General features: G+C 40.4%; 1 protein-coding gene across 1 annotated transcript in view; it reads right to left on the bottom strand.

Moving 5' to 3' along the window:
- Positions 1–16,656, bottom strand: part of hnf4g (hepatocyte nuclear factor 4, gamma) — a 63,348-nt gene extending 46,692 nt beyond the window's left edge. The window contains exon 1 of the mRNA XM_034163806.1: positions 16,548–16,656. Within this exon, the coding sequence (XP_034019697.1) occupies positions 16,548–16,578 (31 nt within the window). The 5' untranslated portion in view covers positions 16,579–16,656. The remainder of the gene's footprint in view (positions 1–16,547) is intronic.
- Positions 16,657–17,554: the final 898 nt, after the last annotated feature.

Raw genomic sequence — 17,554 nt, 5'->3', positions numbered from 1 at the left:
GACTGGTGTCCTGGTGCAGCTATAACAAATTGGTGCTGAACACTGAGAAGACAGTGGAGATTATTGTGGACTTTAGGAAGAACACAGCCCCTCTCCCCTTCATTACCCTGGCAGACACCCCCATCACCATAGTGGACACCTTCCGTTTCCTGGGAATCACTCTAACCCAGGACCTCAGGTGGGAGTCCACCATTACTTCTGTTGTCAAGAAGGCCCAGCAGAGGATGTACTTCCTGCGGCAGTTGAAGTAATTCAAACTGCCAGCAAGGATCATGGTGCAGTTTTACACTGCCATCATCGAGTCCATCCTCACCACCTCCATCACCATATGGTACGCTGGAGCCACTACCAGGGACATCTTGAGAAATGTGTGTGCAGAAAATGCAAAAGGAAATCAAAAGGACAAGATAAGACTTGGTGAGATGTCTTCTCATTCAGTGCAGGAATGTTATAAAGTCTAATTTACAGCCATAAACCAGTTAAACCATTGAACCCTCCCACCGTCGACCAGGAGTTTGATTGCACTGAATCCTACTGTGGAGCTGAAAGCCACTCAGTTTGTGGATTGTGCTGGAGGAGGTTGTAAATGATAAGGCAGTGTATTATGGGTTTGATGCCCTCTGCCACTACATGAACACACACAGGGATTGTGCGTACATTTGGCGTGTCACTGATTTCCTAACAACAGAGAGCTGTTAATCTGCAGTGACGTTGTATTAACGGCTGCGTTCATTTTAAGGTTGAGATAAAGAGGCAGAAAGAGATTACAGTTTAACCAGGCAGTGAGACCTCCTGACCCATCCGGTTTGTCCACTGACGATTCACTCTCTTACAGTCACAGTGACCAAAAACGTCTGGCGCGTGGTGGTGTGTAAACCTGTGTATGAGTAATTTCACATGTATTACCGTATCTAATTATATCCTCGTTAACACTCTGTAGTCTGAAGTTTACTTTTCTCAAATGTTCAATAAGGGTTAAAAGGGTCACAGTCTGCAAAATCAGTTTGTAATATGTTGTTTACAAATAAATAACATTGTTTTTCATGTTACACATTAGTGTTGGGATGAGAGAGACCAAGAACGAGATCAAGAACGAGACCAAAACATGTAACGAAGCCCTGGATGAACAGAAACACCCATGAACTGAGTAAACATTTAATGGGCACTAAACCTCTCCTGGTGGAAAGACACCAACAACAGGAGTGCACCAGCACAGAAGCACAGCAACATCTCCTTTCCATTTGAAGCAAGAGACAGGTCATTTCTCTGAGACCTGAGAATGGTTTTTTTTGTTTTGTTTTTTTTTTGTCAGTCCTTCGGGTGTTTAAGGGCACAAAGTATGTCTGTTTTTAATGCACCTCCTGTCCTATTTTAGCTTTCCAAAAAAGGAAAGCTAAAATAGTACCATGTTCCTCACCAGTCAAGGGAGTAACTTTGATTTTGATATTGGTGGGGACACAAAAGTGCTCCAAGACAAAGATTTTTTTTTTTTTTTTTTTGCATTACCAATCATAAGTTCATGTCATGCAGATGTTATAGGTTAACGAGCCATCCAATGGTTAGGGAGTTGGTCTTTAAATCACAGGGTTGCAGGCTCAAATCCCAACCTTACCTCTCTTTACACCTCCATCCATGACTGGAGTGACCTTGAGCAAAGCAACTAACCCAACATTGCTCCAGCTATACATTTAAATTGAATTCATTGAGGATGGATATTTAACACGAAGTATTGCAATGACTCTCAGCAGGGGTGGTGGCCAAGTGGTTAATGCGCTTGGTTTCAGTGCAGAAGTTTCCGGGTTCAAATCCCACCCCTGCCACATTTCTCCATGTAATGTGGAGTTGCGTCAGGAAGGGCATCCGGCGTAAAACCTGTGCCAATTCAACGTGCAGATCCACCTTGGATTTGCTGTGGCGACCCCGAGTGCAAACAAGGGAGCAGCCGAAGGGACTTACTTACTATTACAATGACCCTATCTGCTAGTGTTGTGACGTTCGTGAATAGGGATGGGTATTGATAAGATTTTATCGATATCGATGCCATTATTGATTCTGCTTATCGATCCAATTCCTTATCGATACCTCGTGAATTTTGTACTAAAAGTAGGCTTTACAGGTTTTCTGTGTATTTCATTGAGTCTTAAAGTAAATAAATATGAAATTGGTCACTGTATCCTTGATCTCTGGACATAAATAAAAATAAACAAAATGGTGTTCCGCTTTGAAGTTATTAATTCAGACTGGATTCTATCGTTCTAACTTGACTCAGCAGAGAGCCGTGCAGCGTTTGGAGCTGTGTGAACAGAACGGAGGACGATTCTCGTTTCTTTCTCGCAACAAGACAGGAGTCCCAGTTAGTAACTTTATTCCGCACAAAAGTGACTCACGATTGACATATTCAGGGATGAAAGTGATGAAAAACAAATAAAGATGAAACCCAAAATTAACCCCAACACCACCTGCACGAAAATGAATTCTAAAAGCTGTGAAATACAATCTGGGACTATTCCAGACAATAAACTGCAGTGAGTGCAGCATCCATTTAGTGAGAAAAAACCCAACTTTCCTTATTCAAATTCATTCCAGTAGTATTCTGCTCTTACTAGGATGCAGCAGTTTTCTAGTTTGGCAGATAGTTCTGGAGGAAATCACTGAAGAAATTAACACATTGAAAATATGGTTTGACCGAAACAAACTGTCATTAAACTTAAATAAGACAGGGATGAAATGGAGGCGTAAGAGTCACTAGGTGTTCACAGGAAACTATTTATTTCTGTATGTATGTATGTATGTATTTATGTATGTTCATTGTTAGTTGGTTTTATATTTTCTGTTGTGTTTCTATTCAGGTTCTTTTTGTCTCTTTCTCTAAAACTGTATATAATAAGTATATGTTGTATATAATAATCATTAGATTATAATATATAAACAAAAATACATTTAAAAAATATTACAATTTGAAAGCAAATGCACCCGAACGTGATGACAGCTGCAACTGCTTAATGCTAACTTTTAACATCGCTTCCGTTTTTAAGTTATAAAATACATCTAGTATCTAGGGTTGCCAACCGTCCCTTGAAAAACGGAATCGTCCCTTATTTGGAAATAAAAGTGTGCGTTCCGTATTGACCTGAAACGGGACGCAGTTTGTCGCGTATTTCTGTGAGAATCAAAAAGTCTGTAAAATGTCAATGGAATTGACTGGCGCTTTATATGGAAACTTACGGTAAATTTGATCCCAGCCTCTCTCCTGCTTTTCACCAATGAGCTGACAGACACAAGTTGACAATACAGAATCACTCTTATCTCATTGGTCGAGGGACATCTGCTCGCAAGAAGATACCGACGTCATGAGCCGACGACGTTCGCTGGACGACAATAACAAAGCAGCATGGCTGATATCGATACAGACACCGACACTGGCACTGCAGATATGCCTACGGACAGCAATGTCTGTAACGTCGTTACTACTCCTCCTAAAAAACAAAACAAAAAAGAATGCAAAAATACAGGGGAGAATGAGAAAAGGAAAATGGCTGGGTGGAAAAGGTCCACGACAACAGTATTGTTTACTTTTCAGACTTTATTTTTTGCACTTTTTAATACACTAAATGTGTAAATGTGCACTGTTACATTGTTTTGCACTGTTACATTGTTTTGGATGATGCAAATTTTCTATTGTTTTTTTTTTTGTTAAATTTTTTTTTTTTTTAATTTATACAATTTAAGTTAAGAGCAGGGGTGGCGGCCAAGTGGTTAATGCGCTTGGTTTTAGTTCGGAAGGTTCTGGGTTCAAATCCCACCCCTGCCACATTTCTCCATGTAATGTGGAGTTGCGTCAGGAAGGGCATCCGGCATAAAACCTGTGCCAAATCAACATGCAGATCCACCTTGGATTTGCTGTGGCGACCCCGAGTGCAAACAAGGGAGCAGCCGAAGGGACTTACTTATACAATTTAAGTTAAGCAATAACACTACAGAGATTTATTTTTAAAGAAGACAGAATGCTCATATTGAAATTGTGATTGAAAATTTATTTTGCACTAAAATAAATTGCTAAATAATAATTTGTTTTCCACGTGTTCATATCAGAACAAATGCATGTATGCATCTACCTAAATTCAGGGTCAAGTCAACAGTAGGTAAGTCCCTTCGGCTGCTCCCTTGTTTGCACTTGGGGTCGCCACAGCAAATCCAAGGTGGGTCTGCATGTTGAATTGGCACAAGGTTTACACAAGTTTTACGCCGGATGCCCTTCCTGACGCAACTCCACATGGAGAAATGTGGCAGGGGTGGGATTTGAACCCGGAACCTTCTGAACTGAAACCAACCGCATTAACCACTTGGCCACCACCTCTGCTCGTCAAGTCAGTCAAATGGTTAAAAATCGTTTCACACAGACGCTGGGAAGGGTGAAGGCAATGGTCAGTCGGCCGGTCGGCCCTGGCGGTGAGGTGTCCCTTATTTATTTTTCAGAGAGTTGGCAACCCTACTAGTATCATCTGTTTCAGAAGACCATAACAGGTCTGTTTAACATAAAAAAGGTAAATAATACTCACAGACGTATGTTCTTTGGGGTTTTAGCGGGGGAAAATTAAGCTAAAGCGAATAAACGAAGCAATCGAAGCACTGTTTCAATCTGCGAACCACTGCTTCGATTGGTTCAAGGTTCAAAGCAAAGCCGCGCTGCAGAAAAGTTGATTACGGACCCGCTGCAGGGTCCATAATTGATGTAGAGAAATGATCATTTTCCTGACAAACACCCCCCAAAATAACGGCGACTCTGAAGGACCGATAACAGAATCGTTAAGCAAAAATCTTATTGATGTCGGTGGATCGAATCATTTCTTAACGATACCCGAAAGGAACCAGTTCTCGATACCCATCCCTATTCATGAATGAATCGATTCCCATTTGTTTGTCTGTTATTGTGTCCGCCCGCGCAGTCTTTTAATAAGTTCCCTGCAACTGACGTTTATATATGTCATCACCTCTTGCTTGCCTCTACTGGTGGTTGGCTCTCACTGCGGTATTGTATCACTTCCTGTTCCGGAGCACAGCTGTGTTTTGCTGTATCTGTTAGCTGTTTAATCTGCACAGTTAGATTGATCTAGTTAACTAGATAATGATTTGTTTCACAGTGTAATCTTCACGTGCCTTAACTAAAGCACTCCCTCTGCTGAATCACCTCTAAATTATTTACACATTATTCACTTTGTGTGTTTTTAGGAATCCGCTAGTTTAGCGCAGCTATTAGCTCTTAGCCGGTTTAGCATGGCGGCTTCTCCTGTCTCTCCTGCACTTTTCTGCTCTGGGTGTGAAATGTTTAGTTATTCCTCGGCCTCCTTTAGCAGTAATGGTACTTGTAATAAGTGTAGCTTATTCGTAGCTTTGGAGGCCAGGCTGGGCGAATTGGAGACTCGGCTCCGCACCGTGGAAAATTCTACAGCTAGCCAGGCCCCTGTAGTCAGTGCAGACCAAGGTAGCTTAGCCGCCGTTAGTTCCCTTCCAGCAGATCCCGAGCAGCCGGGAAAGCAGGCCGACTGGGTGACTGTGAGGAAGAAGCGTAGTTCTAAACAGAAGCCCCCTGTACACCGCCAACCCGTTTACATTTCTAACCGTTTTTCCCCACTCGGCGACACACCCACCGAGGATCAAACTCTGGTTATTGGCGACTCTGTTTTGAGAAATGTGAAGTTAGCGACACAAGCAACCATAGTCAATTGTCTTCCGGGGGCCAGAGCAGGCGACCATTGAAGGAAAATTTGAAACTGCTGGCTAAGGCTAAGCGTAAATTTGGTAAGATTGTAATTCACGTCGGCAGTAATGACACGCGGTTACGCCAATCGGAGGTCACTAAAATTAACATTGAATCGGTGTGTAACTTTGCAAAAACAATGTCTGGGCCCCTCCCCAATCGGACCGGGAGTGACATGTTTAGCCACATGTTCTCCTTGAATTGCTGGCTGTCTGAGTGGTGTTCAAAAAATGAGGTGGGCTTCATAGATAATTGGCAAAGCTTCTGGGGAAAACCTGGTCTTGTTAGGAGAGATGGCATCCATCCCACTTATGGAGCAGCTCTCATTTCTAGAAATCTGGTCAATTTTCTTAAATCCTCCAAACCGTGACTATCCAGGGTTGGGACCAGGAAGCAGAGTTGTAGTCTTACACACCTCTCTGCAGCTTCTCTCCCCCTGCCATCCCCTCATTACCCCATCCCCGTAGAGATGGTGCCTGCTCCCAGACCACCAATAACCAGTAAAAATCTATTTAAGCATAAAAATTCAAAAAGAAAAAATAATATAGCACCTTCAACTGCACCACAGACTAAAACAGTTAAATGTGGTCTATTAAACATTATGTCTCTCTCTTCTAAGTCCCTGTTAGTAAATGATATAATAATTGATCAACATATTGATTTATTCTGCCTTACAGAAACCTGGTTACAGCAGGATGAATATGTTAGTTTAAATGAGTCAACACCCCCGAGTCACACTAACTGCCAGAATGCTCGTAGCACGGGCCGAGGCGGAGGATTAGCAGCAATCTTCCATTCCAGCTTATTAGTTAATCAAAAACCCAGACAGAGCTTTAATTCATTTGAAAGCTTGATTCTTAGTCTTGTCCATCCAAATTGGAAGTCCCAAAAACCAGTTTTATTTGTTATTATCTATCGTCCACCTGGTCGTTACTGTGAGTTTCTCTGTGAATTTTCAGACCTTTTGTCTGACTTAGTGCTTAGCTCAGATAAGATAATTATAGTGGGAAATTTTAACATCCACACAGATGCTGAGAATGACAGCCTCAACACTGCATTTAATCTGTGATTAGACTCAATTGGCTTTGCTCAAAATGTAAATGAGTCCACCCACCACTTTAATCATATCTTAGATCTTGTTCTGACTTATGGTATGGAAATTGAAGACTTAACAGTATTCCCTGAAAACTCCCTTCTGTCTGATCATTTCTTAATAACATTTACATTTACTCTGATGGACTACCCAGCAGTGGGGAATAAGTTTCATTACACTAGAAGTCTTTCAGAAAGCGCTGTAACTAGGTTTAAGGATATGATTCCTTCTTTATGTTCTCTAATGCCATATACCAACACAGTGCAGAGTAGCTACCTAAACTCTGTAAGTGAGATAGAGTATCTCGTCAGTAGTTTTACATCCTCATTGAAGACAACTTTGGATGCTGTAGCTCCTCTGAAAAAGAGAGCTTTAAATCTGAAGTGCCTGACTCCGTGGTATAACTCACAAACTCGCAGCTTAAAGCAGATAACCCGTAAGTTGGAGAGGAAATGCCGTCTCACTAATTTATAAGATCTTCACTTAGCCTGGAAAAAGAGTCTGTTGCTCTATAAAAAAGCCCTCCGTAAAGCTAGGACATCTTACTACTCATCACTAATTGAAGAAAATAAGAACAACCCCAGGTTTCTTTTCAGCACTGTAGCCAGGCTGACAAAGAGTCAGAGCTCTATTGAGCCGAGTATTCCTTTAACTTTAACTAGTAGTGACTTCATGACTTTCTTTGCTAATAAAATTTTAACTATTAGAGAAAAAATTACTCATAACCATCCCAAAGACGTATTGTTATCTTTGGCTGCTTTCAGTGATGCCGGTATTTGATTAGACTCTTTCTCTCTGATTGTTCTGTCTGAGTTATTTTCATTAGTTACTTCCTCGAAACCATCAACATGTCTATTAGACCCCATTCCTACCAGGCTGCTCAAGGAAGCCCTACCATTAATTAATGCTTCGATCTTAAATATGATCAATCTATCTTTATTAGTTGGCTATGTACCACAGGCTTTTAAGGTGGCAGTAATTAAATCATTACTTAAAAAGCCATCACTTGACCCAGCTATCTTAGCTAATTATAGGCCAATCTCCAACCTTTCTTTTCTCTCAAAAATTCTTGAAAGTTTAGTTGTAAAACAGCTAACTGATCATCTGCAGAGGAATGGTCTATTTGAAGAGTTTCAGTCAGGTTTTAGAATTCATCATAGTACAGAAACAGCATTAGTGAAGGTTACAAATGATCTTCTTATGGCCTCAGACAGTGGACTCATCTCTGTGCTTGTTCTGTTAGACCTCAGTGCTGCTTTTGATACTGTTGACCATAAAATTTTATTAGAGATTAGAGCATGCCATAGGTATTAAAGGCACTGCACTGCAGTGGTTTGAATCATATTTATCTAATAGATTACAATTTGTTCATGTAAATGGGAAATCTTCTTCACAGACTAAGGTTAATTATGGAGTTCCACAAGGTTCTGTGCAAGGACCAATTTTATTCACTTTATACATGTTTCCCTTAGGCAGTATTATTAGACGGCATTGCTTAAATTTTCATTGTTACGCAGATGATACCCAGCTTTATCTATCCATGAAGCCAGAGGACACACACCAATTAGCTAAACTGCAGGATTGTCTTACAGACATAAAGACATGGATGACCTCTAACTTCCTGCTTTTAAACTCAGATAAAACTGAAGTTATTGCACTTGGCCCCACAAATCTTAGAAACATGGTGTCTAACCAGATCCTTACTCTGGATGGCATTACCCTGACCTCTAGTAATACTGTGAGAAATCTTGGAGTCATTTTTGATCAGGATATGTCATTCAATGCACATATTAAACAAATATGTAGGACTGCTTTTTTGCATTTGCGCAATATCTCTAAAATCAGAAAGGTCTTGTCTCAGAGTGATGCTGAAAAACTAATTCATGCATTTATTTCCTCTAGGCTGGACTATTGTAATTCATTATTATCAGGTTGTCCTAAAAGTTCCCTGAAACGCCTTCAGTTAATTCAAAATGCTGCAGCTAGAGTGCTAACAGGGACTAGAAGGAGAGAGCATATCTCACCCATATTGGCCTCTCTTCATTGGCTTCCTGTTAATTCTAGAATAGAATTTAAAATTCTTCTTCTTACTTATAAGGTTTTGAATAATCAGGTCCCATCTTATCTTAGGGACCTCATAGTACCATATCACCCCAATAGAGCGCTTCGTTCTCAGACTGCAGGCTTACTTGTAGTTCCTAGGGTTTGTAAGAGTAGAATGGGAGGCAGAGCCTTCAGCTTTCAGGCTCCTCTCCTGTGGAACCAGCTCCCAATTCAGATCAGGGAAACAGACACCCTCTCTACTTTTAAGATTAGGCTTAAAACTTTCCTTTTTGCTAAAGCTTATAGTTAGGGCTGGATCAGGTGACCCTGAACCATCCCTTAGTTATGCTGCTATAGACTTAGACTGCTGGGGGGTTCCCATGATGCACTGAGTGTTTCTTTCTCTTTTTGCTCTGTATGCACCACTCTGCATTTAATCATTAGTGATTGATCTCTGCTCCCCTCCACAGCATGTCTTTTTCCTGGTTCTCTCCCTCTGCCCCAACCAGTCCCAGCAGAAGACTGCCCCTCCCTGAGCCTGATTCTGCTGGAGGTTTCTTCCTGTTAAAAGGGAGTTTTTCCTTCCCACTGTTGCCAAGTGCTTGCTCACAGGGGGTCGTTTTGACCGTTGGGGGTTTTTCCGTAATTATTTTATGGCCTTGCCTTACAATATAAGCCACCTTGGGGCAACTGTTTGTTGGGATTTGGCGCTATATAAATAAAATTGAAAATTGAAAAAAAACTGTGCAGTAGCCTAGCTCTAACGATGCGTCCTGCCACGATGCTAAAACCTGCCTAGTGCCTAAAGAGCAGAAGAAGCCTAATGCTTTTAAGAAGGGTTTCCATTCATGAAAGGGATTTTGCTTAGTTTTTAAAGCTTGACAGAGACCCTGCACTTACATTCCTGACTGTGAAGAATGAACGAATATCTCGTTTCTTGGGAGTGGGGCCGTCATCCATTACCAAATATCACCGAAGTCTAGCTTAAGAGAAAGAGATAGGGGCGGGGTGGACGGGGGTCGATGGGCGGTCGTGGCCACTGTGGGAAGTGTGCTGTTTGGAGTGACAAGTGGGATAACCAACAAAGTTAGTGAGAAAGGGGTAGCTAATCACCAGTGTTGCCACAGTTACTTTGAAAAAGTAGTCCAATTACTGATTACTGATTCCTCTTTGAAAAAGTAACTTAGTTACTTTACTGATTACTCAATTGGAAAAGTAACTAAGTTAGATTACTAGTTACTTTTTTAGTTACTTTCCCCAGCTGCCGACAACAACCCTCTGCCAACTCAACATGACAATGATACTTGTTTTGCAAAAACTCACTTTATAGTCACCCTTTCTTGGCTTCAATGAAAATAAATACTTGTTTTATGAAAAGTAAAATAAAAACCTCTTTCTTGACCTCATATTTAACTGTTGACAGCACTGTAACAGTAAAACTTGCAATTTCTAACCTACATTGTTTATAAATGTAACTATTAAATTCATTCTAACATTTTTCTAACATTTAAATTCTCTCTAAACATTTTACTTTTCGAAATTATTATTATTTTAAGTAGTATTAGTAGTTGTAGTAAAAAAAAAGGCTTCAAAACTGGACCTTTAATCTAGGGGTGTTGTGGGGGGGCACATCCTTGCCCCATGCACCCATTCCATCTGGATTCGTCCCTGCTTTAGCGTTTGAGCACAAAGAATGGATAACGTTTATTTATGCAGAAAACATGACCAGATTTACAGGTCAGAAAGTTTTATTGTGTTTTCACATCATGTCGTCCTCAGAAAGAGAGTTTAGATGCATTTGAGTGGAAAATAGTGTTAGTTGTTGACGTGTCGTGGAGGATCAGCTGTTTTTAGCAGCAGATACGGAGCGGCTCGGAGAAAAAAAGCATAAAAATTTCTTTGTAAAGCTCAGTGCAGGTGTGCTGTTGTCACTGTGCTTTAAGAGGTGAGGACGAGTTGTAGCTGTTGCAGAAAAGCGCGGATGAAAAGCTGACAGCTCGCTTAAAGTGGGCAGTTCAGTCGAACCCCGACCTCCTGCCCATGGACCAAGTTTAATGCTGCTATCGACCCACAATGCAAAAATAATAGTAACGCACAGTGACTTGGAGAAGTAACTTTAATCTGATTACTGATTTGGAAAGATTAACGCGTTAGATTACTCGTTACTAAAAAAAGTGGTCAGATTAGACTGGCATCACTGCTAATCAGACAAGGATATCTACATTAAAGAGGGGGGCTTCGAGCAGTGGCATACATTTAACCCTTTATGTGCCATAATAATGGAGGACAGCGGTTTTATTGGTCGTGATTACACAGTAGGGGGCTGAATATTGGTAGGGACGTGACCCTAGCGTCCCTACCCAAAATTACACCCTAGTCACCAGTTGTAATGAAAATTGGTCAATCAGTTTTTAATTAGTCCTTTTAACAAGGAACATGTCCATATAAAGAACACATTTGCTGTAATTTTAAATAAAAGTGGGTATAATGCACTTTGTTTTTAGTGAAGTTATAAGTGAAATGTAGAACATCAGTGCTTATGAGCAAATTTTCAAAATAAATTAGAATAACAACTAACACTGTCACATCGCGTAACTGGTTTGTGTCAACTGTTGTACGCCATAGTGGTACGCCATAACTGTGTGTGTGTGTGTGTGTGTGTGTGTGTGTGTGTGTGTGTGTGTGTGTGTGTGTGTGTGTGTGTGTGTGTGTGTGTGTGTGTGTGTGTGTGTGTGTGTGTGTGTGTGTGTGTGTGTGTGTGTGTGTGTGGTTAATGCGCTTGGTTTCAGTGCAGAAGGTTCCGGGTTCAAATCGCACCCCTGCCACATTTCTCCATGTAATGTGGAATTGCGTCAGGAAGGGCATCCGGCGTAAAACCTGTGCCAATTCAACATGCAGATCCACCTTGGATTTGCTGTGGCGACCCCGAGTGCAAACAAGGGAGCAGCCGAAGGGACTTACTATGTCTTCAGCATAAATGACAAAAATATATTTAAATTTCTTAAAATTGTTTTCACATATTTTTAAAAAGTAGCTGTTTTAATGAGTACGCGAGCATAAGCGCCGAGTGTAAATTTTTTTTTTTTTAATGGTGACAGCATGGACCTTTTTCAACATGTTTAGTCTCACATTTTGCAAAAATTGTACAAAAATCATTTCGGATGAAACCAACATAAATAGAAAACCAGCATTTTAACAAGCCTGTCACATACTTTTTCAACAGGTTTTTAAAAGATTTTTGAATTGCTCATCTTACCAACTCTTCCTGTTATGGACTCATTTTATTTTGTAAGAACAGATTTTATTTTACTGTTTTTTGGCTCATTTCCTCAGGATGATCTTTCGTGATGAGCAGCTTTAATGTGTTTTTCTGCATTTTAGGCACTTTTCACTTGATTTGCTGTATTTGGTTTATGACGTACTTTGGCCGATTGATTAACCGTCACACGTATGCAGTTGTTAAGCTCAGAAACCTGCAGCTGGAGCACCTAAATGTTGGCTCTGCAAAAGCGTGGAGGCCGACTGACTTCACAGTTCACCTGAGTGTGAAAATAATATAAAAATATCAATTATAAAAACCATCTCCTTCCAAACGGAACATCATGTGACAGAAACATTTCGCTGCTTAGCAACCAGAAGCTCTTTGTGGCCATAAAGCTGCCCGTGGACGGTCAGCCTGTATGAGAACCCGCCATAACACTGTCACCTGTGTTTAGATTTGACTTTTTATTAGTTGTAGATGACGAGCAGCTGCCTCGATGACTTGGTGCGCCAGTAAACCGCCAGTTCCTGTTACCTGGACTATAGTTAAATAGTTCACTTCACAATATGGAGGGCTAGATTTTCTGCCAGACAGGAAATGAGGTATGAGACAAACAGTTCTCAGGCTTTTTTCTAAACCACCTTCTAAAAAGATAGAACTCTGTCTTCACTTTAAATCAAAAGAAAATCATGAATTCCATTAATATCTGCATATTTAATTGTACAATTCTTTTCACTTTCATATGAATTTTACTTAGTTTGTCCAAACTGTCAAAAAAAGAGAGAAAAAACAACAGTGACACTAAAAAGATTTTAAAATATATACCATAGGTGTTATTTTTTTTTTTTATTTAGACTGATGTATTTGTTAAGGGCATCATTTGATATCCCCCAAAAATATTTATTCACGAAGTGAATTCTGTGTAATTCTGTTGTCTCACTAATTGGAATATTTATTGTTATGTATTATTCTATTATTATTAATATTATTATTCATCAAAGAATAACTACAGTAAAACTTGCCTAAACCGTCATCATATAAACTGGATATTCACACTCACCAGACATAAGAAAATGTCCCAATGCTTTTGTATTGTTTCCATATAATGAACGCCATATAGATTTTGTGAAATGGATTTTTTCTCACATCGGACAAAACGCCCCGCCTGATTGCAGTGCATTTTCATTAAAAACCTCTTGCATATACTGAACAGAGCAGTCTGGACGTGCCCAGTAACAGAGGTATGAAATGAAGTTCAGCACTGACACTTGCCGATTCATGGAAAGTGGCAACTGTATTTCCTTGATTAACACACCGGCTGTTTATTTTTTCAAACCGTGCTCAGACCCGGCACCTAAAGCAAGCAGGGCTTAATTCAAGGCCAGTGATTATTAACAAATGCTGCTTGTTGTTGCACACATATCCTTGGGTGTGATTAACCAAACCACTTTAGATCAGAGCCCTCAGCGTGGCTGTGAACCCTCCCCAGAGCCTGACATGCACCTGCTAAACAACTGAGACCATCAGGGCTGTGATTGGTCACTTTTACGTTTTCACTCCTTCCTCTCCTGTCATATTTTAAAAGTTTTTGAAGTGCGCCTGCCGATTACATTTCGATCATGGATAAAATGCATTTGGCACAAAAGTCCGCAAATACGAGGGCTGTCAATAAAGTAACGGTCCTTTTTATTTTTTCAAAAACTATATGGATTTCATTCATATGTTTTTACGTCAGACATGCTTGAACCCTCGTGCGCATGCGTGAGTTTTTCCACGCCTGTCGGTGACGTCATTCGCCTGTGAGCACTCCTTGTGGGAGGAGTCGTCCAGCCCCTCATCGGAATTCCTTTGTGTGAGAAGTTGCTGAGAGACTGGCGCGTTGTTTGATCAAAATTTTTTCTAAACCTGTGAGACACATCAAAGTGGACACGGTTCGAAAAATTAAGCTGGTTTTCAGTGAAAATTTTAACAGCTGATGAGAGATTTTGAGGTGATTCTGTCGCTTTAAGGACTTTTCACGGTGCGAGACGTCGCGCAGCGCTCTCAGGCGCCGTCGTCAGCCTGTTCAAGCTGAAAACCTCCACATTTCAGGCTCTATTGATCCAGGACGTCGTGAGAGAACAGAGAAGTTTCAGAAGAAGTCGGTTTCAGCATTTTATCCGGATATTCCACTGTTAAAGGAGATTTTTTTAATGAAAGACGTGTGGACGGATCCGCGCGTCGAGACGCAGCCGACGCGGTGCGGCGGCACAGGAAAAACACCTCCGTGTTGATAACCATTTGTAAAATCCAGGCGGCTTTTGATGGCTTTCAGTGGAGTGAGTATATGAGAAATTGTTTAACAGCTGGACATGTTCCAACTTGTCCTTAAGGCTTTCAACAGAGGTGTTTTTCCTGTGGCGGAGCGTCGCGGCGGCTGCGTCCCGACGCGCGGACCCGTCCGCACGTCTTTCATTAAAAAAATCTCCTTTAACAGTGGAATATCCGGATAAAATGCTGAAACCGACTTCTTCTGAAACTTCTCTGTTCTCTCACGACGTCCTGGATCAATAGAGCCTGAAATGTGGAGGTTTTCAGCTTGAACAGGCTGATGACGGCGGCTGAGAGCGCTGCGCGATGTCTCGCACCGTGGGAAGTCCTTAAAGCAACAGTATCACCTCAAAATCTCTCATCAGCCGTTAAAATTTTCACTGAAAACCAGCTTAATTTTTCGAACCGTGTCCACTTCGATGTGTCTCACAGGTTTAGAAAAAATTTTGATCAAACAACGCGCCAGTCTCTCAGCAACTTCTCAGACAAAGGAATTCCGACGAGGGGCTGGACGACTCCTCCCACAAGGAGTGCTCACAGGCGAATGACGTCACCGACAGGCGTGGAAAAACTCACGCATGCGCACGAGGGTTCAAGCATGTCTGACGTAAAAACATATGAATGAAATCCATATAGTTTTTGAAAAAAATAAAAAGGACCGTAACTTTATTGACAGACCTCGTATGACCAACTTTACAAGAAGGAGTCGGAAAAAGACGCTCAAATGATTGACGATTCATGGAGGGAAATTGTACTGCTCATTGAGGGACAAATTAATCCAGAAAAAGTCACCGTTCCTGCAGCAAATTGTATAAAGACGTGACAGAGAACTTTAAAAGGGTCATGTGCACGTTGATGTCATTGCATGGCCATGGAGTTATGGAGTTGTAGCAGCATAAATCAAGCTTTAGGATTTTAAGGTACCACTCCATAGCATACTTAGAGAAAACAGATTTTGTCCGTTTTATACATATAACGGATTTCAATTATAACGGGCAACATTCGCTGGTCCACCTGAATCCATTATATGTGTCAGTTTTAGTGTAATTATTTATTCCCTCATGAAACACATTTCTCCAGTTTATTTTCTCTGCTAAGAAGTTATGCAAAAACACTACATGAAGAAAACATTTTTTTCAGGAAACTTAGAGAACGTAGAGAACTGTAATAGTAATCTCTCTCTCTCTCTCTCTCTCTAAATATATATGCCTATATGCCACTTCTTACTGTATAAATAAAGTGATTCCACCTCCTGAACACTGCATAATAATAATAATAATAAAAAACTGATTTTTTTCTGTTTATTTTACAAATATTTCACGTATTATAAACATATCCAAAAAAATGTGAAAAAAATACCACATACATATCAAACTCAGTGGTGTAATGTTTTATTTTACAGTATTTTCATTATACCCCGCCACAACTGACCATTTTTGTTTGGGTTTTACGTTTATTTTTTAATGTACTTCTTGATAAGATTCATCATTTTTGCAAGTTTCAAGGAAATCATTTGAATCAAAATCTAAACATTCTTGATTAGCAAACCAACCAAAATGGCCAGAATCACAACCTGATTGGTGGAGGTTGATAATAATTTTAAAAAAGCTCAAAAACTAAATGATTTTTGTGGGCTTGGCTAAAACCTAATTGTTTATATTATATTGTTTTGGGTTTTTTATTTTCAGGTTTGCGGATGGAAGTGTTTTTTTGTTGTTTTAATGTCTGGTGTGTTTGACTGTTTGTGCCAGTTTTCCTGGTGCTCTAACAGCTAAAAGTACAAAATATGAAAGCCGTTATAATCGCCTGATCTTCACGGTACAGCGTGCGTGACAAAGTGAGTTTATCTTATCAGTTTCCACAAAACACTCCAGAGAGAGGCCACAACGTTTTGTCTGTTGAACACAACAGATGCATGTGGGTCAAACATGTCCAGCTGGATACAAAACCAGACATGATTTAATGTTGCTTTTGAACCAGTTGATACCTCAGAGAAGAAAAACACAAATACACACATTTTTTTTAAATTCTAGCTGCCCGTGTGGTTCCAAGTTCGAGCCCCGGCGTGCTCTCGGGCTTACCTGTGTTTGTCTCTGGGCCTGGGATGTGCATGTGTCCAGGTGTGCCGCAGTGTTCCGGTGCCGCACGAGCCTCAGTGCCACATTAATTTAGAACACGCTGACACTGTGAAAATTCTAAATGTGTTCGAGTGCAGAGAGAGACATGTTGGATGGCGCCACCATCGCCCTGTCATTAGATCGATTTACTAAACAAACTCAAAGCAGGGTGGGGATGTTAAACAGTAACCCGGCACCATAAAAACCAAAAGGAAAAGGCTGAGCGGCTGTGTGCACCAGCAGGGCCTCTACCGCCGCGCTCTGAGCTAATGTTTCACAAAACTAACAACTTTTCTCTTTGGAACACTTCAGCTTTTTACACTCATGATAAGTGGGAACACATACAGTGAAATGTTTGGGTTTTTTATTTTGTCTCATGTTATTTGTACACAGTCATGAAAAACAACTGAAGCTAAAGCTATACATTCCAACACACCAGCAGAGGGCAGAATTGCACACATTTAAATACAGGTGGGCTAAAGCTATTTTAGCTATTTTATTTGCAATCCATTAAATTCAACAATCACACACAAGGTTCCTGGAAACCATTTTTCAATAACACTGGATCAGAGCAGTTAAATAAATAAATGAATTCACTGTTCCTCTCTTCCATTAGGTTCATTTCATTCCGGTACACATTTAAAATCAACTTGCTGATTTGTCACATCTTTGTGGGAGCGATAATCCATCACAATGAACAAGACCTTTATTTTTCTACCTGATGTATTTTTTACTAAAAATATACGTATTTGGTGATGATTCATGTGCTGCAGTAAATATTGCTAGCTAGCTAGGTAGCTAGCAGTATTTAGTTCACTAGCTAGTTAACAATGCTTAGCTCGCTAGCCAGCTAGATAATAGACCATAACATATTGCACAATTAAAAAACATACAGTAGTGTTCAGAATAATAGTAGTGCTATGTGACTAAAAAGATTAATCCAGGTTTTGAGTATATTTCTTATTGTTACA

The sequence above is a fragment of the Thalassophryne amazonica genome, chromosome 1, assembly GCF_902500255.1.
Source record: "Thalassophryne amazonica chromosome 1, fThaAma1.1, whole genome shotgun sequence".
NCBI lineage: Eukaryota > Metazoa > Chordata > Actinopteri > Batrachoidiformes > Batrachoididae > Thalassophryne > Thalassophryne amazonica.
Note: the sequence above shows the minus strand (reverse complement) of the source record. Positions and strands in the feature narration are given on the sequence as shown.